The sequence below is a fragment of the Cardiocondyla obscurior genome, linkage group LG20, assembly GCF_019399895.1.
Source record: "Cardiocondyla obscurior isolate alpha-2009 linkage group LG20, Cobs3.1, whole genome shotgun sequence".
NCBI classification, from domain to species: domain Eukaryota; kingdom Metazoa; phylum Arthropoda; class Insecta; order Hymenoptera; family Formicidae; genus Cardiocondyla; species Cardiocondyla obscurior.
This window is the reverse complement of record NC_091883.1, coordinates 622,511-650,315: the sequence shown is the minus strand read 5'-3', so window position 1 is coordinate 650,315 and position 27,805 is coordinate 622,511. Positions and strand designations below refer to the sequence as shown.

At 31.1% G+C, this 27,805-nt stretch overlaps 4 protein-coding genes and 3 long non-coding RNA genes across 10 annotated transcripts in view; 6 read left to right on the top strand and 1 right to left on the bottom strand.

Moving 5' to 3' along the window:
• The window catches only part of LOC139110284 (uncharacterized), a 41,834-nt gene extending 25,670 nt beyond the window's left edge, over nucleotides 1-16,164 (bottom strand). For 2 of the 3 annotated variants that reach the window (XR_011546965.1, XR_011546966.1), the window contains exons 1-3: nucleotides 13,904-14,366; nucleotides 13,659-13,708; nucleotides 9,256-9,367 (exon numbers count right to left, since the gene is read on the bottom strand). This is a non-coding gene — a long non-coding RNA (uncharacterized lncRNA). Of the gene's footprint in view, nucleotides 1-9,255; nucleotides 9,368-13,658; nucleotides 13,709-13,903; nucleotides 14,367-16,024 lie in introns of those variants that run through there. The other variant, XR_011546967.1, reaches the window with a different exon arrangement.
• Nucleotides 1-27,805, top strand: part of LOC139110388 (uncharacterized) — a 243,124-nt gene that overhangs the window by 39,174 nt on the left and 176,145 nt on the right. The window lies entirely within an intron of this gene.
• LOC139110279 (odorant receptor 94a-like) lies at nucleotides 54-2,835 on the top strand. The gene is made up of 6 exons (XM_070669924.1): nucleotides 54-139; nucleotides 465-722; nucleotides 890-1,504; nucleotides 1,731-1,838; nucleotides 1,926-2,078; nucleotides 2,483-2,835. Exons 2-6 carry the CDS (start codon nucleotides 465-467, stop codon nucleotides 2,543-2,545), a joined length of 1,197 nt encoding a protein of 398 aa, XP_070526025.1. The 5' UTR covers nucleotides 54-139; the 3' UTR covers nucleotides 2,546-2,835.
• LOC139110278 (odorant receptor 49a-like) lies at nucleotides 3,455-6,979 on the top strand. 2 transcript variants are annotated; one of them, XM_070669923.1, is made up of 5 exons: nucleotides 3,455-3,872; nucleotides 4,229-4,837; nucleotides 5,233-5,340; nucleotides 5,439-5,591; nucleotides 5,731-6,979. In XM_070669923.1, the coding sequence occupies exons 1-5, from the start codon at nucleotides 3,621-3,623 to the stop codon at nucleotides 5,791-5,793; spliced, it is 1,185 nt and encodes a 394-aa protein (XP_070526024.1). In that variant the 5' UTR covers nucleotides 3,455-3,620; the 3' UTR covers nucleotides 5,794-6,979. The 2 variants fall into 2 exon arrangements, with proteins under 2 accessions (XP_070526024.1, XP_070526023.1); XM_070669922.1 differs by having other exon boundaries at nucleotides 5,439-6,979.
• LOC139110286 (uncharacterized) lies at nucleotides 7,050-9,256 on the top strand. The gene is made up of 3 exons (XR_011546969.1): nucleotides 7,050-8,224; nucleotides 8,308-8,460; nucleotides 8,864-9,256. It is a non-coding gene; the product is annotated as an uncharacterized lncRNA (long non-coding RNA).
• On the top strand, nucleotides 9,381-13,644 carry LOC139110281 (odorant receptor 82a-like). The gene is made up of 5 exons (XM_070669926.1): nucleotides 9,381-11,297; nucleotides 11,413-12,018; nucleotides 12,562-12,675; nucleotides 12,759-12,911; nucleotides 13,059-13,644. Exons 1-5 carry the CDS (start codon nucleotides 11,058-11,060, stop codon nucleotides 13,119-13,121), a joined length of 1,176 nt encoding a protein of 391 aa, XP_070526027.1. The 5' UTR covers nucleotides 9,381-11,057; the 3' UTR covers nucleotides 13,122-13,644.
• Nucleotides 16,177-21,454, top strand: LOC139110285 (uncharacterized). Its single transcript, XR_011546968.1, has 3 exons — nucleotides 16,177-18,318; nucleotides 19,268-19,392; nucleotides 21,094-21,454. It is a non-coding gene; the product is annotated as an uncharacterized lncRNA (long non-coding RNA).

The window sequence follows — 27,805 nt, the reverse complement described above, 5'->3', positions numbered from 1 at the left end:
TCAACGAAAAAAAAGGTTCTTTAAAGCATTTTTCATATACACGGCAAAGGTACAATAATATTTCTGATTTTCGAGATAGAAGGTAACATTTTTCACAGCGCAGTTGAATGTAATCTGTTGTACCAAAGGCATTGAAAATGTTGGTAAAAATTGTGGCAATTTTTTTTTATATTTCCGAATAATTTCTATTCATTTACAAATATTAACATTTATATATTATTAAATATATATTAAAAAAAATTAATTATAATCACTTTTGTCATTATTAAAGCTAAAGAAACTTAAATCTTTAGATTGTAAAATTATAATAGATATTAGTAAAGAGAAATGTGCGTATTCTATCCATTAAAAATACTCCGATTTTCTGCAAGTTTTGCAAGTTTTAATTAAGATCGAAACTAATCTGATATCTTACGAGATTAAACGTATACACTTGAAAAATTGTTTAATATTTCTTTTATTAGATGACTGATAAAGGGATTGATAAACGGTTGCAAGCATATCGTATATACAAACGTTTCATTCGAATCTTGCTCACAATATGTGGCTGTTCGTACAGCTCCACAAAATCTAAGTCCACAAATTATTCTGTTTATGTGCTTTTAATGATGATTCTGTACGCGATACTGAATGTGCATATGTGCTATTTTCATAGACATAATCTACCAATTATGATGAAATGCATTGGCATAACAATATCCACTTTTGGTGCCATTCTCAAGGTATAAAACCAGAAGAAACTATCATTACATTTTGGTCCCGCGTGTGTAAAAATTCAAATTAATATCGAATTAATTTTTTAATAAATTTTACTTTTTTTCGTTATTAAATATATATTTTTTTTTTACTTTACAAGAAAAGAAAATATGCATCTATCGTTTTCTTTAAGGTAGGAACTTTTCTGACGAACCACAATTATCTGACAAGTCATCACGAAATGTTAGACGACCTTTTCGAAGAAGAACTTGTGCGGAATGAGAAAATCCGAATGATAATGTTTCTATCTTTGCCTACAACGTGCTTTCTTGCGTTCACGTACTCCGCGATTATAATAGCATGCATGCTGGCGTTTTACATGCCTACGTATTTGCTCATAATCCACGACCTTTGCCACTTAAATTTGCGAACCGCGAACTACACGTTGCCAGTGACCAAGGGATACGGATACTTTTGGACCGTTCCTAACAACTTTTTATATTATTTTCATCTGCTGTACGAGACGAACACAATATCGTTCTCCTGCCTGACTGCTTGCGGCATGGACAGCGCCTTCGGCTTCTACGTCTATCAATTTTCCTCGACAATGCGCGCCATGACTTTCAGGATAATGAATCCTCCACCCACCGAGAAATTCTCAGATGTACTAAAAGCATGCGTAGTCAAACATCAGAAGCTGTTACCGTACCGCGATATGCTGGAACATATGTACGGGCCAATTGTCTTCTGGCATATCGTCACAAACGCCGTACTTCTGTGCGCGCTGATATACGAAATGTCCTCATCAGTACGTGGTTACAATAATGCGGAACGCAATGTTAAATATTCACGTTAATTCATTGCATTATGCACGATCGTAATCGCACGTGAGATAACATGTTTTACAATTGTACAATTAGCGAGGTCGTGTTACGACGGCGCCGATTATACAATAGGCATTTATCACTTTGTATGCTGTCGCGATGTACAAATTACGTTCAAATAGAGTATCAGTTGCTAAAAGTCAATAACAGTTTTCAGATTTCAATATCGCCAGCTCATTCGTATCTTTAACTTACGCCGCAATAAAATTGCTGCAAACGTTTATGTACGCGTGGTATGGGACTGTCCTCACGGATGCGGTGAGTATAAATGTTTTATCGTAATAATTATTGGCATTTAAAAACATCGTTTTGCGCTATATGCATTTATATTTAATATGTGCTTAGTTCGAGGATTTTCGTAATGGAGTATACTTTGGCGAATGGCATAATTATCGCCTCGATCACCACGTGAGAACGAACATTGTTATGATAATGATGCAAAAACCGATGACTATAAACGCATTTTTTTCCTCCGTTGATATGATCATGTTCACCAACGTAAGTATTTAAATTGCAATTGATTGAGAAAGTCTACGAAACCTTTTAATTTCAAACTAAATTGGTTTCAAGCCTTGCAATGTGATCGCTTTAAGGCTTGTATCTCATACTTTAAATAAAACAAATTTTTCTATGAGACTGAAAATGCACAAAATGTAAATGCAATATTTTTGTGCAAAGATAAAAAAATTATTCTATGACTTTATTATTTAAAAAAAAAAAACTGTTTTTAATATAATATTGTAGAATTTGTACGTAATCAATAAAAATATTAAATATTAAAAGAAGTTAATTGTTCGAATTTTTTAATTAGAAATTCTTTAACAGTCTTTCGATCCTACAAATTTGAATGTTGATTTTCTTGCATATTAATCTAATTAAAATTGTTTTGTTTTTATTAATAGTTCGTCAACACCACAATGTCTTATTTCTTCTTGTTGCAATCCGTCGGTGAAAAAGGCAAATAAACACGAGAGCTACGTACGTTTCGTAAATCCCTGAACTCATGAGATTGCAATTTTATAAAATTATTACGCCATCAATATATTGTAGTAATTAAAAAGATGCAATCAATACATTATGAACGTGTTTCATCATTACACTGTAAATGATGAAGTTGTATTCAAATACTTTTATTCCACTCTGATTATTGCGTTTCACGTATTTTTTTTTTAAGTAACAGTCATTTTCTAAGACAGCAGTCACCAAGAACTTAGCAGGTGATTTTTCGAAAGATGACGAACGAACTCGTCGTTTCGTTATTTCAAGCGTTAAAGAGATCGTCAAATCACATACTATCCTAAAACCTGTGAGGAACATATGTCACTATCATCGCAAGCATATTAACAAAAAAGAAAAAATAAAAAAAAAGTTTCGCGCATGGGAAACTGAACGGCACCCCCTTTTTGCTAACACCTGCTTATATTCTCATGCTACCGAACTACCAAGGATCGATAACATTTTGCCCATGTGCTTATAGCTGTCAACGGTACACGTGCAATATCTCGACCGACGACGTAAAAGGTTTTCATAAATAAAGAGAATTGTAAATCTGTTTCGTCGCAATTAAGTAAAAAAATTTATCGCTAATCGTAACGCTGTTATCTAATGTGACTTGTAATTTACAGTTCGCGGTAAGAAATTATCTTCTCTTTGAAGTGTAATTTTTCTTATATGCCTCTAATTTAGTTACAACCATAATAAACTTAAATTATAGCCTATTTCAATCAAAGTGCAGCAAATAATGTCTCAAATTAGCTATGGACTTTCCAGAGCCTCGACCAGTAAAAAGAGGTACTTCAAAGCGACGTTTATATAGGTTACAATTCCCTAACAACAGTCACATTTTTTTAAAATAGAAAATAAACTTTCTTTTCTCTACCTTGGGCGCAGTTGAAAAAGTCCACTGTACCGAACGCATCGGAAACATTCATCGATATTTTAAAGTGCCAATTTGTAATTGAAATAGGTTTTGTTTTTATTATATTTTTTTTTAATCAGTATAATAAATTGTAAAAAAAGATTTTAATTAAAATTATCAAAATGAATGACAAAAGATTGCAAATGTATCGCAAGTATCAAGGTTTCATTCGGCACGTGTTAATTATATCTGGATGTTGGTATATGCCGACAAAATCAGGCAAGCCCAGATATTATTGGTCACTTTGCGTACTCCTCGTGGCAATCACGTATGCGTTATTGAACATGCATGCGAGCTATTTCCATAGACATAGATTGGCAATTATGATGAAATACATTGGGATAACAATATCTGCATTTGGCGTTATACTCAAGGTATAAAAGACAAGCTTGCATTTTGTTATAAATTGATTATTATGAATTAATATAACTCACACTAAATACCGAAAACGAAATAAATGAACGAAATTATATGTATCAATTAATTTTAAAAATAAATTGAAATTTATATACTTAAAAAATGTGTTTACATGAGTATACTTTGGCGTTTCTTTTAGGGCAAAAAATTATCGCCTAAGTTAGTTAAAAAAAAAAAAAAATAACTAAAAAAAAAATTAAATTAAAAAAAAAAAGATATTTTTAATATAACAACACGATACATCTAAAATTGTGATTTAATTACATAATTTCTTTACTTCGCACAGAGGTATGCATTTATTACTTTCTTTAAGGTGGGATCCGTCCTAATTAATCGCAGCTCTCTAATTCATTGTTACCAGACGCTAAAAGATCTGTTCGAAGAGGAGCTTACGCAAAATGATCAAGTTCGAGCAATAATATTCTCACCCCTGCCAACAATACGCATTCTAGCGTACATATATTCTGCTATTTTGATAGCTATGATGATGGCATTTTTTATGCCTGCGTATTTATCTGTAATTCGTGATCTATGTCATCTACATTTAACAACGAACTACAGTCTACCAATTAGTAGAGGATACGGATACTTTTGGACCGTTCCAAATAATTTTTTGTACCATTTTCATTTGCTCTTCGAGACGAGCGGAGCAGCAGTTTCTAGCATTACGGCATGCAGCATGGACAGTGCCTTTGGGTTTTACGTTTATCAGTTCGCCTCGACAATGCGTGCTATGACTTTCAGACTAACAAATCCGCAACCCAATGAAAAATTCTCAAATGTGCTACGGACGTGCGTAGCAAAACATCAGAAGCTACTACTCTGCCGCAATACCCTGGAACACGTATACGGGCCTATTGTTTTTTGGCATACCGTCACCAACGCCGTACTTCTTTGCGCATTAATTTACGAAATGTCATCAGTATGTGCATACATTAATGCAAATTGTTTGATATCGCTTGATACACATTATGCGCATACGCAATCGGATATGAATAAGTATTACAATTGTATAATTAGTGCCATCGTGTTACGATGACGACATCAAATATGAAGTAATATTTATTGCACGATCAGTGTAACAAAATTTAAAATTTGTACATGTCTTAATTTGTAAAAATCTTTTTTTTTCTTTTTTTTAATTTAAGTCGATTTGCAATAGCTTAATGTGATCGTCATAAAATATTATTTTATTTTTACTTTATCTCTCAAATTATAAATAGTAAAGATTGCGTCTGCAAAGCTTAAACTTTAAATAAGTAAAATAATTTACCGATAAATTTAAATATGTCATTAATTGTTAAAAATTTGCAACAGCTTTCGGAAATTAATATTTTCTCTGTCAGCATATCGCTGACTTACGGTATGATTAAATGTCTTCAAACTTTTACGTACGCATGGTATGGCACTATCCTTACAGACGCGGTAAGATTAAATCATTTGTTACAATGATAACTGCAATTCTAAATCAATCATTTTGCACTATGTATACATATGCGTATAACATATGAATATACATTTAGGGGGAAGACTTTCGTAAAGGAATATACTTTGGCGAATGGCATAATTCTCGTCTCGATCGACACGTAAGAACAAACGTCATTCTGATAATGATGCAGAAACCAATGACTATAAACGCATTCTTTTCTTCCGTGGACATGATCATGTTCACTAATGTAAGTACTTCTATATATATGAAAGTTCTTTTTTATTTAAATTGGATTATTTCAAATATTATAACGTTATCACTTCACAACTTATAATCCTCCAAAAATGAATTAATTAAAAATATTTTTCAAATCTTTTCTTTTATAGTTTGTGAATACTACCGTCTCTTATTTCTTCCTACTGCAATCCGTCGGTGATAAAAGCGAATAAAAATGAATGATTCACGTTCTACAAATTTTGGTAAACTCGCAAAATTATTACTTTTCAAAAAATTATTATGTAAGAAAATGTATTCCGTACATTATTAACACATTTATTAATTGATCCTTAAATCACGAAATAATAATATAGATATCACATCTGCACTTATCATTTCAGAATAGCGTTTCACCTCTTTCTTTTTCTTTTTTTCAAATTTCCACTTATCACAGTTTTATTATTATTCCAAATAGTAATTTTTAAATAAATTATGGATAATATCAATATTCTATTTAAACGTTTAAAAAGACTGTCAAAGTAAACACCGACTTGAAAGGTGGAAGAAAACTGCTCCAATATTTCGTGGGGATATTAGGACATACACGAAAATTATTGATCGTGGGCGACTGAGCGGAACCATTTTTTCGTTAACATCTGCTTACACTCTCAGGCTTGCCACTTAAATTCCACGAATCTACAACATTTTGTCCATATGTTTCCAACTATCGACGTATAATATTTCGACCGGAAATATAGAAGGTTTTCATATAAAGAGAGAATTGTAAATCTGTCTGCCTCAATAAAAAAACATACCGCTAATCCTAATGCTACATCTAATATGACTTATAGTCTCTAATTCTCAGTAAAAATTATCATTCTCTTTGCAGTGTAATTTTTCCTATGTGTCTTCAATTTGTCGACAACAATTTAAATTATAGTCCTATTTCAAAGTATTGCAAATAACGTGCTAAATTAGTTATTAACTTCCCAAAGTTTCGGCAAGCGATACATTTTATTCAAATAATAGGTAATAAAAAAATATCACTATAAAGCGACATTTATATATGCTTTAGTCTATAACCGCGGAACTAATTTTTAAGATAAAAAATAAATATCTTCCTCCACCGCGCAGTCGAATGTGACACCACCGTGTCGAACGCATCGAAAATATTCATAGACACTTCAGAGTGCCAATTCTTAAAAAAGAACACCTTTGCAATTACTACATACATCGTATCGAAATGAAAACGGATCAAACGTATCGTAAGTATCAACGTTTTATTCAAACTTTACTGGCATTGTCTGGCTGTTCGTACATGCCGACAAGATTCGGCAGGATCGCGTACTACTGGTCAGTATTGTCGCTCTTGGTGGCAATTACGTACACGATTCTAAGCTTACATGCGAGCTATGTCCACAGACACAATTTGGCAATTATGATGAAATACATTGGCGTAGCAACGTCTGCACTTGGTACTCTTCTTAAGGTATAAATAAAAGTGCTTGTACTTTAACAAAATTAAATTTAAAAGTGTCTCGCGCATTTACGAAACCCATTCAACACGTTGATACTATTATACGTTTGCTTTTATTAAGGTGGCAAAGTTTATGACCAATCGTGACTCTATGATAATTTATCACCGAACAATAAACGATCTTTTCGAGAGCGAATATATAAGGAATGAGAAAATCCAGGCAATAATGTTTTCGTCTCTACCTCCAATAACCATTATAGCATACATATATTCAATGTTTATATTAGCGTTAATGGTGACGTACGTTATGCCAGCGTATTCAGCTATATTTCGCGGTCTTTATCACTGGCATTTAACAACGGATTACATCCTACCAGTCACTAAAGGATACGGATACTTTTGGACGGTTCCCGATAACTTTTGGTATCATTTTCACCTACTTTACGAAACAGTGGATTTATTACTTTCATGCCTGGTTGCTTGCGGCGTAGACACCGCTTTTGGCTTCTACGCCTACCAGTTGGCAGCGATATTGGACGCTATGTATTATAGATTAACCAATCCCCTACCAACAGAGAATTTTTCAGATACATTAAGAACCTGCGCGACAAAGCATAAAAAGCTACTGTTATGCCGTGATATCCTGGAGCACATGTATGCCCCTATTGTCTTGTGGCATATCGTCAGCAATGCTATACTTCTATGTGCACTGATTTACGAAGTGTCGTCAGTATGTAAAATTATTCACGCAAATGTCGTTATATATTTATTTAATTTACTGCAATTTGCACAGTCAAAATTGATTGTGAAATAATAAACTCTATACTCTATGCATGTTCCAATTTAATTTAAAGTTTAATAAATATTTACGAATATCGTACGCAAATTATATTTAAGTGACTGAAAAAATTCACTCAGATTAATTATAATAAAAAAAATTACTGTAAAATATTTGCTCAATTTTCTAAAAGTAAAGCTTGCACTACCGATACTTTTTCATGAGTATATTATATGAATAACGATATCACCGTTTGCAACTATAATAAAATATAATATTAACTGTTAAAATTTAGCAACAATTTTCGGAATTCAAGATTATATACCTCTGTGTATCTGCGTCCTACGCTATGATAAAGTTCCTCCAAACTTTTAGTTACGCGTGGCATGGAACTATTCTCACAGATGCGGTGCGTTTAAATAATTTACGAAAACAATAAAAATAAATAAAAATTATTACTATTATTTTTTTACAAAATGTATAACTTTTTAGGGGGAAAAATTACGTAAAGGGTTATATTTTAGTGAATGGCATAAATCTCGCCTCGATCGACACGTAAGAACAAACGTTATTCTGATGATGATGCAGAAGCCAATGACTATACATGCATACTTTGCTTCCGTGGATATGATCTTGTTCACTAATGTAAGTAATTTTACGTATATAAGTTAGTAGGGAATAAACACGGGTTCTAACCCAGGAGCGTTGAGGGAGGCGAGGGGACGGGGGAAAAAATCCGCGATGCGAGGAGCGCGGGGAGAGGTAGCCGTAGGTGGGAAGAGACCCCGGGGAGTGGGTAACTGGCACATCTCCCCGGTCTCTTCCATCGCGGCTTTTTCCCCGTCCCCCCTCCTCAACGCTATTGGGTTAAAACCCGTGTTTATTCCCTACTTAAGTTTTTTTTTTAATATCTTAAACTGAATTATTTTAAATCTTATAATATCATCATCTCACAACTTGTATTTAATTCCTCTAAAAATAAATTTTAAAAGCGTGTGCAAATCACATGTAAAATTAATTAATAATATTTCTGTCTTTTCTTTTATAGTTTGTGAATACTACTGTTTCTTATTTCTTCCTAATGCAATCTGTCGGTGACAAAAACGAATAAAAATAAATGATGATTTACGTTCTTCAAATTTAAATAAACTCGTAAAATTATTATTCTTTAAAAGATTGTTACGTAAGGAAATGTATTCTGCACAATATTAACACTTTTATTAATTCATCTTGAAACTACAAAATAATAATATCTATCTGCACTTATTATTTCAGAATAACGTTTCGCTCTTTATTTTTATTTTTTTAGTTTAAACTAGAAATTACAGATCGCGCCCTTCAAGCATCATTAAACTCGGACATTAATTAAATATATTAAATTCTTTAGAAGAAATACAGATGAGTAATCTACGATAAATGGTGTGTTGCAGGTTTACTTACATTTGTATCTTCCGGTTAAAGTAGATTAGGTTATTTTCCGTCTATCCGTCCTTCCATTCGTCCTTCCTTCCTTCCTTCCTTCCTTCCTCTTGTGGCAGTACTCTGGATTATCCTGAAGCGTTTTAGAACATTAAATCATTTGAAATTATTACACTGCCTTTTTTTATAATCAGTATCTAATCACTAACACTGTCACTCGAGAGACGAACGACCGAATGAATGACAGTGGATTATCGCGGCGATTATTAACGATTAAAATTAAAAATTGCGACGAACGATTATTGTATAAATTTGCACAATCTTTAATCTTTCTCAAATTGCTCAAAAATCACTTGCTTGAAACGAGATGAGAATCTCGGCCGCGACGAAGAAGACGGACGAGGTACAGATCTAACGCTCTGGTGATGGCGGTCGCCGCGACTCGCTGAATTTCGCTGAAGACGGTGGCGAGTGAAACGAGTTTGTAATACCGAACGCGCAGCGCAATTCAGGTTGAACGCTCCGCACACTCTGCTCGCGACCTAATCTTTGCTTCCAGAGGCACTTTTTCAAAGCACAAAACGATGAGTAGATTAACAAAAGATCAGAAAAAAAACGATCGTTCGTTCACGAGTCGACGACATCGACATTTATTCGTAGGCGACGCTTCCTATCCGCGGTCAAAAATACGTGTAGTTGCGGACCGATCAGCAACACGTCCTCCCGCCCGGAACCCCAAAACTAGGCTGAAGTGACCGCAATTAGAAATCTTGGTCCTTCAAGAAAGAAAGAAAAAAGTGAGACAGCCAATAAACTCGATCGTTGATTGGTCCAGCTCGATCGCTAAACACTGCTTGCCTTAAGAAGATAAAAAAATTGAATCCGCGTAGACTAAATTCTCAGAAAAAATCCGCGGTGTATGCCGAACGTGAGCGGCTCGAAAACAATTGTCGCCGAGCTCGACATTCGACTACCAAATAAATTTCATTCCTCAAATGGCCAGCTCGAGAGCCACAAATCTAAATTATGATCCTTCGAAAGTAACAGATTACCGAAAACTGTCTAAATAAACTTTTCTAGCAGAGACGTAAATTTCTCACTCCTCTTTCTTTTCGTTGCACGACATCACGCCACTTGGCAAGTATTAAATTTCATTTCTCTGGACATATTGGGATATACACAAAAATTATTGATCGTGGGTGACTGAACGGAGAACCTGATTTTCGCTAACATCTGCTTACGCTCTCAGGCTTGTTACTAAAATACCACAAATTTACCACATTTTGTTCCTAATTACAACTATCAACGTATGATATCCCGGCCGAAAATATAGAAGGCTTTCATATACAAAAAAAATTACAAATCTATCTGCCTCAATAAAAAAACATACCGCTAATCCTAATGCTACATCTAATATGACTTATAGTCTCTAGTTTTCAATAAAAATTATTATTCGCTTTGAAGTGTAATTTTTCTTATGTGCCTTCAATTAGTCGACAATTTAAATTATAGCCTATTCCAAACAAAGTATTTCAAATAACATGCTAAATTAGTTAATTTCCCAAAGTTTCGGCAGACAGCACACTTAATTTAAATTATAGGCAATTTAAAAAAAAAAACTTACTTCAAAGAGACATTTATGTGTACTTCAGTCTATAATTACGGCATTGATTTTTGAGATGAAAGATAAATATTTTTCTCTACCTGAATGCAGTCGAATGTGAAACCACCGTGTTGAACGCATCGAAAACATTCATAGACACTTCAGAGTAACAATCCTTTAAAGACAACTCCTTTGCTATTACTAAGTACACCGTATTAAAATGAAAACAGAACAAGAGCAAACGTATCGCAAGTATCACCGTTTTATCCAGACTTTAATAACTATATCGGGATGTTCACATGTGACAAAAATTGGCAAGATATCAACAGTTATCTCGCTCTTGGTAAACACCCTCTACTCTGTGATAAGATTATATAAAGCTTATTACTACAGACACAATTTGTCAATTATGATGAGCTACATTGGCGGATCAACGTCTTCACTTGGCAGCCTTCTTAAAGTATAAACAAAAGAACTTGTACTTTATTAACAAAATTAGATCTTACGTAAAATAGATGTTATATATTTATACTACAACGCGGTGAAAAAATAATGCATTTCTGATTTTTTTTAAGATGATAAGATGTGTAATCAATCATGACATTATGATGAATTACCGCCGAACACTAAACGATCTTTTCGAGAACGAATATATGGAGAATGAGAAAATCCAGACGATAATGAATTCGTCTTTGCCTTCAATAATCATTATGGTATACATATATTCAGCGATTTATATAATAGTAATTGTGATGATCACTATGCCAGGGTGTATATCTATATTTAATTTTTATCATTCGAATTCAACCACGAACTATACTCTACCATCCGTCAGAGGATATGGATACCTATGGATTATTGTCGACTTTATTCGGTATCATTATCGTGTACTTTTCGGAACATTGGAATTAATGATCATATGCCTTATTTCGTTCTGTGTCGACACCGCTTTTGGCTTATACGCCTACCAGTTTGCAGCGATAATTGACTCTATGCATTTTAAACTAACCAATCCTCTACCAACTGAGAATATTTCAGATACATTAAAAACCTGCGTGGCAAAGCATCAAAAGCTACTGTTATGCCGTGATATCCTGGAGAACATGTATGCCCCTATTGTTTTGTGGCATATTGTCACCAATGCTGTACTTCTATGTGCATTGATTTATGAACTATCGTTAGTAAGTGAAATTATTCACGCAAATGTCGTTATATATTTAATTTACTGCATTATGCACAGTCACAATTAGTTGTAAAACAATAAATTGTATACTTGGTGCAATCCTTTTACAATAATACCAATTGTACAATATTTGAGATGAGATTTAATGTAACGTAAGTAATGAATCAAAATATAATGCACAATCCAACTTTAATTTAATGTTTTATAAATATTTACGAATATCGTACGCAAATTATATTTTAATTAACTAAAAAGTTTCACGCAATTTCATTATAATAAAAAATTTACTGTATAATTTTTGCTCAATTTTTAAAAGTAAAATTGCATTTGCGAAACATTTTCATATGTGTATTACATGAATAACGATAACACTATTCGCAAATATATTAATATAATATTAACTAATATATATAATAAATAACAGTTTATTGTATTATAATTTATTATAGTATTAATATTATATTATTATATATAATGTTATATATAATAAATTATAAATAATAATATATATTAAAATATAATATTAACTGTTAAAATTTAGCAACAACTTTCGGATTTAAATTTTATTAGTATCTTCACATCTCTGACCTATAGCGGAGTAAAGTTACTTCAAACTTTTATATACGCGTGGCACGGAACTTTACTCGCAGATGCGGTGCGTTTAAATAATTAAAAAAAATAATAAACAACATTAAAAATTATTAGTATTATTCCTTTATAATGTGTATAATTTTTTAGAGCGAAAAATTACGTAATGGAATATATTTTAGCAAATGGCATAATTCTCGACTCGATCGACACGTAAGAACAAACGTTATTCTGATAATGATGCAAAAACCAATGAGTATAAACGCATACTTTGCTTCCGTGGATATGATCTTATTCACTAATGTAAGTACTTCTACGTATATAAGTTTTTATTTTTTTATTTTAAATTAAATTATTTTAAATTTTATAATATTATCATCTCACAACTTGTATTTAATTTATCTAAAAATTAATTAATTAAAAATATTTTTTATATCTTTTCTTTTATAGTTTGTAAATACTACCATCTCTTATTTCTTCCTATTGCAATCCGTCAGTGATAAAAACGAATAAAAATAAATGATAATTCATGTTCTACATATTTTGGTAAACGCACAAAATTATTACTCTTTCAAAGATAATTATGCAAAAAAATGTGTTCTGTACGACATTAACAATTTTTTTTTCTTAGTTTATAAATACTACAATGTCTTATTTCTTCTTGATGCAATCTGTTGGTGACAACGGCAATTAAAATTGAATGCTATCCATAATTTCTAAGTTCCAAATCATAAGAAACTACTAGTAGGTTAATAGAATTAAAGAAATGTAGAAGTAATCAATGCATGAGTGATCATTTTCATTATTAAAAAATTAATGTTTGATCACCACGAAAATATTAGCATATTATAATATCCCTAGTTATTCAGTTTCCTTCAATTTTTTATATCATGCTATATCTTGCTTTATTTTTTAATTTTAAAAAATTAATCTTTCGTTAAATTGCAATCATTGAATTTTATAGCAAACCCTACTAATTAATATTTATTATTGTTTCAAGTGTAATGTAAAATTCTGTAATGCTATTAGAAAAGAATATATCTCACTCACCAATTTAATGTGCAACAGTAGGATTATATAGCCACGTCGTTACAGCAACACTAATTTAAAAAAAAAAAAATAATTTATTAAACAATTAATAAAATTTAATAAATAATAAAATTAATATAGTTAAATAAGTATTATAATTAAGAATGTGTGTGCAAATAGTAGGTTATGGCTGCATTTTATTGAAATTAATAATAATTAAACTACAGTAAAATAATAACAATTATATGTTTAACGTTATATTTTACCTTTATTTATTCCAAATAATTATTGATTATTCGATTGTTAATGTTTCCCGAGACTCGAACTGAGCTTGATATGCCACGATTGAATTCCACATGATTTTACGATCTCGATTCAAACTAATTCAAACGGATTCAAACGTGTTAACATCCTCTCTCCTTGGAATAATGACTACGTTTGCATTGCAACAGCACTGAATAACAAGTGAAAGCAGACTGACCTCACACCAGTGAGCTCAATTCTGAATTGCGGCTTGCTACGCGTGTATATGCAGAGGCTCGTTCGTGTAAAGCCAGCGCTTCGGCTGCCGTCGGATAGAGGAAAAGGCCAGAGCTATACATTATCTGTTCTACTCTTTCGCGGCGTCGTCGGTAACTCGGTAGTCTGGGTATCGCACAAGCATGATGGTAACCGCTCATATGCGAACTGCTACTTTTATTTACTATGTACTATGAAACTTACCATGTTACTATCATTACCACGTAAAATAAAAATAGAAAATAAATAAATTATTATTCATAAAGAATCCTTCTTTTTTCAAACTAAATCACTTTCATCTCATAAGTTAGCAGTACGAAATAAGCAGAGTTAATTTTTATAAATTCGTAGCTAATTTGTTGTTAAAAAGTAATTGGCAAAGAAAAAGTTCGTTACTCTCTGCTTTTATTATTATATATTTTTTAATACTAGAACAATACAGGCGCGCGCTGCGCGCACGCATTAATTCAATAAAATAGCAATTAAGTTAAACCTTGAAACATGCTTCAATATTAATTAATTGTGCGCGCGCAATGTTTTACTTCAAAAAACCAAACCTCAAAACCTCTTTTTTGACAGCTGACATTTTCTCTCGCTTGGCGAGAAGCAAGCCAAGCAAGAGAGAACCAATCAGCGCGAGTTTTAAACGGCAACAATAGATTCGAGATTTCGAGATTCAGCAAATTTAGACGTAAAACACCCTTTTTCAAATAGGAATGTTCAAGTAAAAAGAGATGAAGTTGGTCGCAAAGGAATTTAATCGAGATAACGCTTTGTTGCTTATTTATCGCTAAATATTTGTTAAAGGAAAATATTAAATTGCTATTTTCTTTTCTTAGTTAACAAATTGATATCTTCTACGTAAACGCTCGTTATTAGGTAACGGTTGTTGCTATCGATTCGGGGTTTCAGATATTTTGTTTAAAAACTGAAAAGAAGTCATTTCAATTGTTTAAGCAATTTTTTTACAAAAAAAATCACTCATTGGATTCGGTCGCCGGACGATGTTGCGAGTGGCATAGTATAGTCTTTTCTTCAATATTAACATTTTTGCTAGTTAACAAATGGATATCTCCGAGATCGAGTGTCCAATTTTTATAATTTTTTTTAACAACGTTACAGCATCGTCCGACGACCGAATCCGATGAGTAACTTTTTTGTAAAATATTGTTTAAACAATTGAAATGACTTCTTTTCAATTTTTAAACAAAATATCTAAAACTCTGAATCAATAGCAACAACCGTTACCTAATAACGAGCGTTTACGTAGAAGATATCAATTTGTTAACTAAGAAAAGAAAATAGCAATTTAATATTTTCCTTTAACAAATATTTAGCGATAAATAAGCAACAAAGCGTTATCTCGATTAAATTTCTTTGCGACCAACTTCATCTTTTTTTACTTGAACATTATTAAAAAATGTATAATAATAAAAGCAGAGAGTAACGAACTTTGTCTTTGCCAATTACTTTTTAACAACAAATTAGCTACGAATTTATAAAAATTAACTCTGCTTATTTCGTACTGCTAACTTATGAGATGAAAGTGATTTAGTTTGAAAAAAGAAGGATTCTTTATGAATAATAATTTATTTATTTTCTATTTTTATTTTACGTGGTAATGATAGTAACATGGTAAGTTTCATAGTACATAGTAAATAAAAGTAGCAGTTCGCATATGAGCGGTTACCATCATGCTTGTGCGATACCCAGACTACCGAGTTACCGACGACGCCGCGAAAGAGTAGAACAGATAATGTATAGCTCTGGCCTTTTCCTCTATCCGACGGCAGCCGAAGCGCTGGCTTTACACGAACGAGCCTCTGCATATACACGCGTAGCAAGCCGCAATTCAGAATTGAGCTCACTGGGTTCTAATCCTTCTTCTTGTTCCGGACGTCAAAGTTTACACTTGGCTCTTGAACACTCTGTAATTTACGTGGCTTTCTCATTGTGCTCATCAGCTCCTGATCAGTGGTCAATCGTTATTGCTCATCTCGAAGTGCGAGAATAGTTCACATACAGAACAGTAAGCCGGCTCACACGGTTAACGGATACAGCCTCACTGTCCGTGCACGCTGTCGCGGCGTGCTCGTTCACGTGCTCACAGCGTTCTCGCACGTTCGCTCATATAAATCGGAATACGCATCACCGTGTTTTAATTGCTCATTTATTGTATTTATCGTTTCGTCAGTTTTGCTCATTATTAATTTAAATTACGAGGACCGCTCATTTTAGTGTATTACTTGCGCACGCGAGGCAATCATTCCGGTGACACGTGGCTCATTCCGGTCATCGGGTTGACTCGAGTTTTCTGTGATATCGCGCTGCCCTTACGAGTAAGGGCATAAACTCATTGTTAGTGAGTAAATCTCTAACACCTAACCTTTTTTGTTGGAATATGGTTATACAGTCAGATTAAATTATTTACTTTCGTCTCAAAGAAACTTTATTACTGTATAATTGAATAAATTGAATTAACTTTATTTTTTAAATATTCAACATTTTTAAGTGTCAGTTTTAAATAATCTTATAAAATAAAATGTTTACTTTGAATTTAATTTATTTAAAAACACATTTTTTTAATATATTATAGTTATGATCCTGTCATTTTACATATAGTGATAGAATACTCTGCATCTATTAAGTTTGTCATTTTATTGTAACGTTATGTTGTATTTCTGTTATCACATTATAAGGACACATTTTGCTGATAAAAGCGTAATTAACGAAGGAAGCAGCTGAGAAAAATCTGTTGGCATTATGTTAGTATGCTGCTAAGATTTTGCTGATTGGCTTAAAAGTTTTATACTGAAAATTAAATACTGAAAATCAATGTTGTATGATGATTGGATTATATTTATAACATAATTATAGATAAACAAACATATAAAATTTTAGAAACAAAACTTTTAATCTGAAAACTGTGGGTAGACAAAAAAATTTAAGACAAAAAATCATTTATTATTTGCAAAATTTGTAATTATTTAATAATAAATTATAACGTCAGAAATAAACAAAGCTGTGAGATGGACGCGACAGAAGATTGTGAGTACTCTTTAAAGAAAATAGGCGGAATCAGCACGTGACAATAGACGAGTGGAGTGTGCAATCATGTAGTACCATGCGCCTATTATACCACTGTACAGTGGACCAGACAACCCAAAAAACCAACAATCTTTTAAATTTGTACATAATTATCACGATATCTTATTATAGAATAATTGAAGTAGCCATAGCGAAATGTTTTTACAGATTATTTAATATTTGTTCATATAGGGACATTATGAACAAGTATAATGCTATTTATTTCTTGCATTTATAATCTTTTTTTCCATATAAAAAATTTAGCTTATAATTTTTAAAGACTTTTTTTTATGTAATATAAGATTATGGGTAGTTAAATATGTAATAACTAGTAAAAATCTGTGGATATTAATCTGATTTGTATTATGTACTATGACTTCTTGTGAAGTCAATTTTAATCATTACCTTAAGAATCACCTAACCTGATATCAGGCCTCAGAGGTAAAAAATAACTTATAAACTTCTTGCGTGTTGTATTCTTCATAACAGTAAAATTGTTCTGAAAGCTCAGAAAACCGAAATATTTCTGCAAATAAATTTCTCTATTATTGTACAAAAATTCAAAATAAAAAAAGCCTTATTGTAAGAACGATAAAACAGATACAAAAATGTATAGAAATTATCTAAAAATATTTTTATTTATTAAAAACAGTATAAAATAGTATAAACTTGGATTTAAAAGAGAACATATATGTACATGTAACTATGCAAATACAATATAAACTTTGGCGTTAATTGTAATTACATTTGAAGGATCATACTGTTGTAACCCGAGCTCCTAGGATCGGGTGATCGACACATTGTGTTTTGAATCAATAAAAATTCGAAGCTTAGCAGATTGCCAAACCGTATGGAATTTGCTAAGCCTATGCTAACTTTCAGTCAGCATTTTTGTCACACCGCGATATCAGCGGAAGGAAATAGGCCGGTCATCGCTTTTCGCAAAATCGCTGACTGTTGACAAACAGCCGACAATATAATGCACAAGCACCCGAGCTCGTGCAAGTCAGTAAGTTACTACTAAGCGGCACGTAACTATAACGTGACGCAAAGAAAAACCAAGCAAATAAACAAGGTAAATTTATAACCGATAAAAAGTGACTTTATTTCTCTCTGCACCTTACACAGAAAAAAAAATTACAGAAATCAAGTAAATTAGTTAACTTATTTACAAGTGTTTTAGATTAAATAATTTTTTTCTTAAGTTTAGTACAATGTTCTTATTTTTTGTAAATATTGTTTGTAACACAGTAGTATATTATTTCTAAACTATTTACTTCAGGTAAGAAAAATAATTTCTAATTTGAAAAAATTATTTACTAGATTTGTGTAATTTATTTTTACTATAAAGAAAGCAAGGTTTCTTAAATTTAAATTTGTCTTTTTAGTAAATGTTTTCTATATGTTAAAGTACTCATTTCTTACTTCTAGTAACATTTTTCTTAATACAATAACATTTTAATTCAGAAACCAATTTCTAATTTGAAACAATTATTTACTAGATTTTAATCAATATTTATTAACATAAAGAATACTTAGATATACATCTGAGAAAAACATTTACTAGAGACTACTACAGACAAATTTTAATTTAAGGAACATTGCTTTTTCTATACAAAAAACAAATTATACAAACCTAATAAATAATTTTTCAAATTAAAAATTGCTTTTGTTATCTAAAGTAAATAATATCAAAATAAAATATTACAGTGTAATAAACAATATTTATTAAGTAGGGAGTTAGAAAGTGTGGATAACAATTATTTTTTCGATATTCATACATATCGAAGACAGACTTATGCGATATTTGCGGGTAGTAGCCATTTGTCTCTTAGCAAAGGTACGCATACATGTGCAGGCATTTTCCATGAGCGTTCTGCACGTGGCGAACTGAGCACATGGATAAGACGCACACGTATGTGTACCCACACCAAGAGGTGCGTGGCTGCTGCCGGCATATAACGCAAGTCTTGCTTCGCTGTGAAAAGATATCAAAAACATAGTTTTTATTTTATTTGTTGTAGGATCGACGAGTTTTCTATACTTTTGCACACCAATATTAGAAAATACATTAGTGAAAAGATGAATGATAACATTGACGATAAATTAAGAAACTTAGGACTGGAAAAATACAGCAGAATTTTTGAAAGTAAGTATACTACATAAATTATTAGTAATTTTAAATATATTAAGTTTTAAATTTATTTTACAGCTTACAAAGTTACAGATGATTTATTGAAATATATGACTAAAGATGATATTAAGATTTTAATACCTTTGATAGGACATAAAGTAATATTTTTAAATTATTGAAGAAACAAATACTGTAAGTCAAATGCTTCTAATTCTTCAGAAGGATGGCAAAAAGATAATGAATCTAAATTGTCAGAATTAAATGAAAAATAAGCTGGTTTTTTTTTAGTAGTTTAAATTTTAATTAACATAAATTATTTTTATAATTAGTACAAAATTTTATATGAATTGTTTTACTATAGGAAATAGATAGTAATTCGAATTCTCTGATAGCTGAAAAAGATAATTTTGGACAAAACAAATTTTTTTCAGATACACTGATTTTTCGGAAAATGGTATCCATAAGAGATATTAAAAAAAAAACTGCAGTTGGAGAGTTAATTATTAAACAATGTAAGAGCAAATCTGAATTGAATTGCAATTGCAGAAACAAACTTTGTGACATTATTATTTCATATTTACAGGATAATAAAATAAAGTTAATTAATTTTTTATACTTAGTCAAAATACAATATATATTATGTATACACATATATTTATATCTATATGTACTGCATAATTTACAGACGAGGTAATGATACGATTAGAGAAATTGCTAAAAAAATTAAAGTTTTTCCTAATAAACATTAAAAGACGTACTATGTTTCACCAATAAAGAAAGAAAGTGCTCCTAGTAATAAACCAATTCCAACGCGTAAAAAATTAGTAAATTTATAGCGAAATAGTGATTATAAAATAAAAAAATATAGATTAGATGATAGAGATGATACTGACATTATTGGTAATTTTTTTTATTTATAAATATATATATAATTAAAAATCTGTATCAAATAATTATTAAAAAATGTAATTTGTTATTTTGATTTTGTAGAATCAGAAAATGAAAGTTGTAACAATACTATCCGAGATAGTTTAGAATGGTTAGGAAAACACCAAACTCCTTGAAAAGTAGTTAAAATGCATTAGAACATAACATATGATTTACGTCGTTCTGATATGCAACAATGCAAAGATAAAATTATAAGCAACATATTTGAAAAATGACAGCTTTTTAAGCACCCATTAGGAAATGAGCTCATTAAATTTGATTATAACAAAATGAATTTAACAAAACAATCATTAAGTATCGAAGTTTGGAAACAATTTATTCAAAATATATTAGAACATACAACGGTTAACAAAAAGGACAACACTGCTACTGTTTTAATTGACAAATATAATAACTCAAACAGTAATGATAGTAATTATTTGTTAATAATTTTTTGAAAATACATATACTTTTATTATTTATTTTAAAATCTTAAAATCTTTAATACAAAAGTTGCAGCAAATCTGATGCTGCTTGCTCATTTATTTCCGCCAAAAAAAATGATAAGTCATAATAAACAATTTTATAAACCATCAATTGCTGATGCAAAAGAAAGTATTATAAAACACATACATGTTAGTATAATTTAATATTAATTACTAATAATTTTTAGAGTTTAATTTAGTTAATATTGATTGTAATAAACTTTTTAATAATTTTAATAATTTTTTTAATAATTTTAACAATAACTTTACTAATTTTTTAAATTTTAATATAACTTTTTTTCAGTCTTGTGGAGATGTAACAGTACATTGGGAATTATTGAAAAACAAGCAGAAAATCTTAATATTATGGTACAGCCATATATATTAATTATTGGAACAATATTGGGTGATATTTGCAACTCCTTCATTTCTATTGATGATGTCTTATACTCTGCCGATTCTACATTACAAGCTCTCGACATTTGCTTTAAGGTTTTCCAAGTATTTCATATGAATTATCCGGTTTTCAGTGAACATTTATAGATTACGATTCAACGCGGTATTTATAATTTTACTACAAAATGAGACTTTGTGTTTTCTAATATTAAACATATTATTAAAAAAATAGAGAAAAAATGACACATTAACTTTTAAATGTATATCTTTAAGAGAAAATATATTATAATATTTATATATACATGTATATAAATTTATATATATATATATATATATATATATATATATATATATATATATATATACATATATGCGTGTACATACATATATATATATATACATATATATATATATATATATATATATATATATATATATATAATGTTTTTCTGTTTTTTCTGTTTTACTTGTTATCATACAATACAAAAGTTAATGTTTCATATAAGAATTATTTACAAAGTTCTTTTAAATAGGAAAGTAGCTTGTAATTTCAAAAATTGTGAAAAAAGTTTTCAAAATGTTCACTCGTTAATAAGACATATTAAGTTAAAGCATTTAAATTTAGATTTAAGTTTTTTGTTAAAAAATTCTACAACATGTAATGCTACAAAACAAATAAATGTATTGGAAAATATTGTAAATAAGCCCTTAAATTTCAACAATATGTTATCTACGTGTACTTCATACATACAAATAATTCCTGAGGATGAATTTACACTTGAAAGATGTAAAAATGTAGTTGAATGTGGTGCTGTTTCACTTATTGCTAAATTATATGCCACTAGTAGAATGAGTCGAATATTAATTATAGAATTATTTGATAACATAAAAGGTTTTTATAATACCATTTGTTTTGAAGCATTATGTAAAAAAATGACTGATAACTCTGAGTTACAAACATGTTGCAAATCGTTGAGCATGTTTTTAATGACTTTAAGTCTGAATATGTAACATTAAAATATTTTCAAAGGAAAAAGGATTTAATAATGCCACTTCAAATAACTGTAAATACGGTTGGGAAATATTCGGTTGGGAAACATTAAAAATATAAATAAGTTAAAAGTTTATCGTGGAAAATTGTCTATTATACCTATGAAACAAGTTTTTAAATTGTTTTTAGAACTTTCTAAAGTTTATGATTCAATTATTTCGAATTTACAAAACATGATTAATAATTGCGATTTAATATCAATTTACTGATGAAATCTGGAATGGAAGCAAAAATATAAATAACGATATGTTAAAAGATTGCACCATAATTATGCATGCTACTGCCGCGGGACAGCACCTTGTGGCCGATTGCCTCGAATCGATATCGATCCGGCATTCGATTATCGCCTCCGATTCTCGAAGGCGTTGCCGGCTCGAGAGTCCCTCATGCAGAGAGCTGAACTTTCGATCGCGGCCGGCCACGCGTACAGATGCAGAGGCTCGTCCGTGTGAAGCCAGCGCTTCGGCTGCCGTCGGATAGAGGAAAAGGCCAGAGCTATACACTATCTGTCCTACTCTTTCGCGACGTCGTTGGTAACTCGGTAGTCTCGGTATCGCGCAAGCATGATGGAAACCGCTCGAATTCGAACGGCTACTCTTATTTGCCATGTACTATGAAACTTACCATGTTACCATTATTACCATGTAAAATAAAAATTGAAAATAAATAAATTATTATTCATAAAGAATCCTTCTTTTTACAAACTAAATCACTTTTATCTCATAAGTTAGCAGTACGAAATAAGCAGAGTTAATTTTTATAAATTTGTAGCTAATTTGTTGTTAAAAAGTAATTGGCAAAGAAAAGTTCGTTACTCTCTGCTTTAATTATTATACATTTTTTAATAATATTCAAGTAAAGAAGATGAAGTTGGTCGCAAAGAAATTTAGTCGAGATAACGCGTTGTTGCTTATTTATCGCTAAATATTTGCCAAAGGAAAATATTAAATTGCTATTTTCTTTTCTTAGTTAACAAATTGATATTTTCTACGTAAACGCTCGTTATTAGGTAACGGTTGTTGCTCTCGATTCGGGGTTTCAGATATTTTGTTTAAAAATTGAAAAGAAGTCATTTCAATTGTTTAAACAATTTTTTTACAAAAATAGTCACTCATCGGATTCGGTCGCCGGACGATGTTGCGTGTGACATAGTATAGTCTTTTCTTCAATATTAACATTTTTGCTAGTTAACAAATGGATATCTCCGAGATCGAGTGTCCGACTTTTATAATTTTTTTTTTAACAACGTTACAGCATCGTCCGACAACCGAATCCGATGAGTGACTTTTTTGCAAAAAATTATTTAAACAGTTTAAACTTTTTCGCAATGTAAAATTGCAATACTTAAATTTACAAAATTGTTAGAACGATTGGAACATGAAAGTATATTGCATTAATTTTTTGCGCACTTTATTTTTGAAAAATTTTGAATAATTTCCGAGAAAAAAATTAAATTTATGTACGCGTAAGAGCAGCAAAGAAGCGAGGGCTGAGTGAGCGCGCGATAGACAGCGGCGAGTATATCTTAAAGGCGATGGGCAGAATCTGCGCGTAGCGAGCGAGACAAAAAGACAACGCGCGAGCGAGACGATATGACGACACACGAGCGAAATTAAGTGACAACGCGCGTTGTCGCCTCGTCTCGCTCGCCGCGCGATGATTCCGTCCATCACCTTTAAGATATACACGCCTCTGTCTATCGCGCGCTCACTCAGCCCACGCTTCTTTGCTGCTCTTACGCGTACATAAATTTAATTTTTTTCTCGGAAATTATTCAAAATTTTTTAAAAATAAGGTGCGCAAGAAATTAATGCAATATACTTTCATGTTCCAATCGTTCTAACAATTTTGTAAATTTAAGTATTGCAATTTTACATTACAAAAAGATTTAAACTGTTTAAATAATTTTTTGCAAAAAAGTCACTCATCGGATTCGGTTGTCGGACGATGCTGTAACGTTGTTAAAAAAAAAATTATAAAAGTCGGACACTCGATCTCGGAGATATCCATTTGTTAACTAGCAAAAATGTTAATATTGAAGAAAAGACTATACTATGTCACTCGCAACATCGTCCGGCGACCGAATCCGATGAGTGACTATTTTTGTAAAAAAATTGTTTAAACAATTGAAATGACTTCTTTTCAATTTTTAAACAAAATATCTGAAACCCCGAATCGATAGCAACAACCGTTACCTAATAACGAGCGTTTACGTAGAAGATATCAATTTGTTAACTAAGAAAAGAAAATAGCAATTTAATATTTTCCTTTGGCAAATATTTAGCAATAAATAAGCAACAACGCGTTATCTCGACTAAATTTCTTTGCGACCAACTTCATCTTCTTTTATTTGAATATTATTAAAAAAATGTATAATAATTAAAGCAGAGAGTAACGAACTTTTTCTTTGCCAATTACTTTTTAACAACAAATTAGCTACAAATTTATAAAAATTAACTCTGCTTATTTCGTACTGCTAACTTATGAGATAAAAGTGATTTGTAAAAAGAAGGATTCTTTATGAATAATAATTTATTTATTTTCAATTTTTATTTTACATGGTAATAATGGTAACATGGTAAGTTTCATAGTACATGGCAAATAAGAGTAGCCGTTCGAATTCGAGCGGTTTCCATCATTTGCGCGATACCGAGACTACCGAGTTACCAACGACGTCGCGAAAGAGTAGGACAGATAGTGTATAGCTCTGGCCTTTTCCTCTATCCGACGGCAGCCGAAGCGCTGGCTTCACACGGACGAGCCTCTGCATCTGTACGCGTGGCCGGCCGCGATCGAAAGTTCAGCTCTCTGCCGACTCGGAGCTAAAATTCCCATCACTGGTCAGTCGTGCACCGTCGAAGACGCGAATAAGTACTGCGTTGATATCGTAGTATCTTATTTTTTGCCGTAATTTAGAATCTAGATGTTTAGTCGAGATTCTTCGGGCGCGTGTTTTTGCAAATGTGAGTGTACGATTAGTAGATAGTAGATTTACAAGTGTTTTGTGGGGTGTACAGCGAATTAAGAACACAGTTGTAATTAATATACCTTGCTGCGCCTATACTTGGCGCGAGGCACTACCGTGCCTCTTGATAACGCTGCTGGCTTAGTATAAATTATAAGCTAGAATTTAATGGTGCAATAGTGATAAGCAGTAATAAGGTATATTTTAGAATTATTTATATTTTTACATTTTTGTTGAAATTATATTTTTTATTAAAATGGAAGCATCTAAAGCATGTGATGGCGCGAAAAAGAAAATGAAATCAGTTTTTTCGGACAGTTGGCTTTTTGACGATCGATTTAAATCTTGGATAGGTAGAGTTCCTGATAATAATAGTCTTTTTCATTGTTTTATATGTAATAAAAATTTTTCGTGTCATTTGTCACATGTTTCTAGGCATATGGAATCTGCATGCCACAAGAATAATATAATAAAGAATACATCAAGTAGTTCCGGTATTTCAATAGAAGATACTGATAAAAAATCTGTATACAATATAAATTTTCGAAAACAATGGCTTGATATTCCAAAATTTAAGCCTTGGTTGCGTGAAGTACTTGACGATAAAACTTCATATTTTTGTACTATTTGTAAGAAATCGTTTAAATATGTAACTAAAAGAAATATTTATCGGCATGCAGAATCCAAAACGCACATTGATAATTTAAAAGAGTATGAAGAAACAAACACAGAGTTATGCACAGAACATAATGAAACATTTTTATCTTTCGATGATCGAAAAAAAATAGCGGAAATTCGATATGCCGCGTTAATTGCTGACAAAAATATTTCATTTGATACTGCTGAAATAATTCTGAATTATTTTCAAGATGTAGGGAAAGATCCCGATGTCTTGAAAAGTATGAAGTTAAGCGCGGCAAAATGTTCAAATATAATTTCGTACGTTTTAGCTCCAGTCGAGACAAATCGCGTAGTAGAAACGTTACAAAATACGAAATTTACAATTTTTATAGATGAAACGTCAGATATTACAAATGAAAAATGGATGACGTTTCACGTTCGATACGTTGATCCAGAAACATTAAATATTCATTCACAATTGGTAAAATTAATAAATTTAGATGCAAAAGATTGCAGTGCAAAGAAATTATTTAATGCTTTTAAAACAGAAATGTGGAAATTGAAAATTCCATTTCAAAACATTGTTGCTTTATCATGCGATAATGCAGCTGTAATGAAAGGGAAAAATTTATCATTTAAAACACAGCTTGAAAAAATAAATTCAAAAGTATTAACTCTTTCATGTCCATGTCATTCTATTGCGTTAGTTGCAAATGCTGCATGTGATAAAATACCTCATGTTTACGAGGATTTTATTTAAAAAATGGCATATTATGTTAATAGTAGTCCTAAGCGCTCAGCAATTTTTCGTGAATTTTGCAATTGCTTTCAAGAAACGAGCCACAAACTTTTAAGATTATGTGAAACGCGATGGCTTTCTCGTCATATGTGTATTGAAAGAATTTTAGAGTCTTGGGATACTATAAAACATTTTTTGACTGACATGATTGTGAATGAGAAATCGAGTGTAGCTGAAAATTTAAAATGTACTATGCAAAGTATAGACTTAAAGGCATATTTCTTATTTTTAAAATATGTTTTACAATTTTTTAATAAATTTAATATATTTTTTCAAGCAGTTGAAACAAGAATACATCTCTTGCATCCAAAATTAATGCATCTTTTGATTCAACTGTGTGAAAATTTTTTAAAACAAGAGGTATTAAAAAATGTACTTAATGTTACATTTTCTTTAAATGAAAATCAAAAACCTCTTGAAAATATTACTTTAGGATCAGATTGTAAAGAATATCTAGATGATTTATCTAATAACGGACACGCGGATGAAGCAAATATTATAAGAAAAAATTGTTTAGAATTTTATGTTACTGCAGCGGAACAAATTTGTAAAAAATTACCAATAAATAATAAATTTTTATTTAAATTAAAAGTCTTCCAACATGCAGCGTTATTTGATGCTCACAGAGACATTACGTTTAATGACGTTTCTTTTGTTGCTGAAACCATCGGTGGTTTTGACAAGAACGGTTTGAAAAATGAATGGTCTAAAATACATTTAGATTTTACAGATGCAGAGAAACAGCATCTCGCAACATTAAACTTTGATAATATGTGGAAAGAAATTTTTAAAAGTAAAAATAACATACAGAGATATGAAAATTTAAAATCACTTATTAATACAGTTAGAACATTTCCAAATTCTAATGCCGATTCTGAAAGAGTATTTTCATTTTTAACAGATATAAAAACGAAAAAACGTAATCAACTTTCTTCGGCTAGTGTTAATGCTATTTGTGTTTTAAAATCTGCATACAAACAAAAAAAACAAAATATTTTAAATGAGTATAGATGAGAATTAGCTTTAATGTCCACAGACAATTTGTACGCTAAACATTGTATTAAAAAAAAAAGTACTTTAACATTGTATTCCGCATACGACAATGATGACAATAATGCTGTTGCATCTTCATCTAATAATAATGAAATAGTCACAGCTGTAATATCCACAGATCATTCGTACGC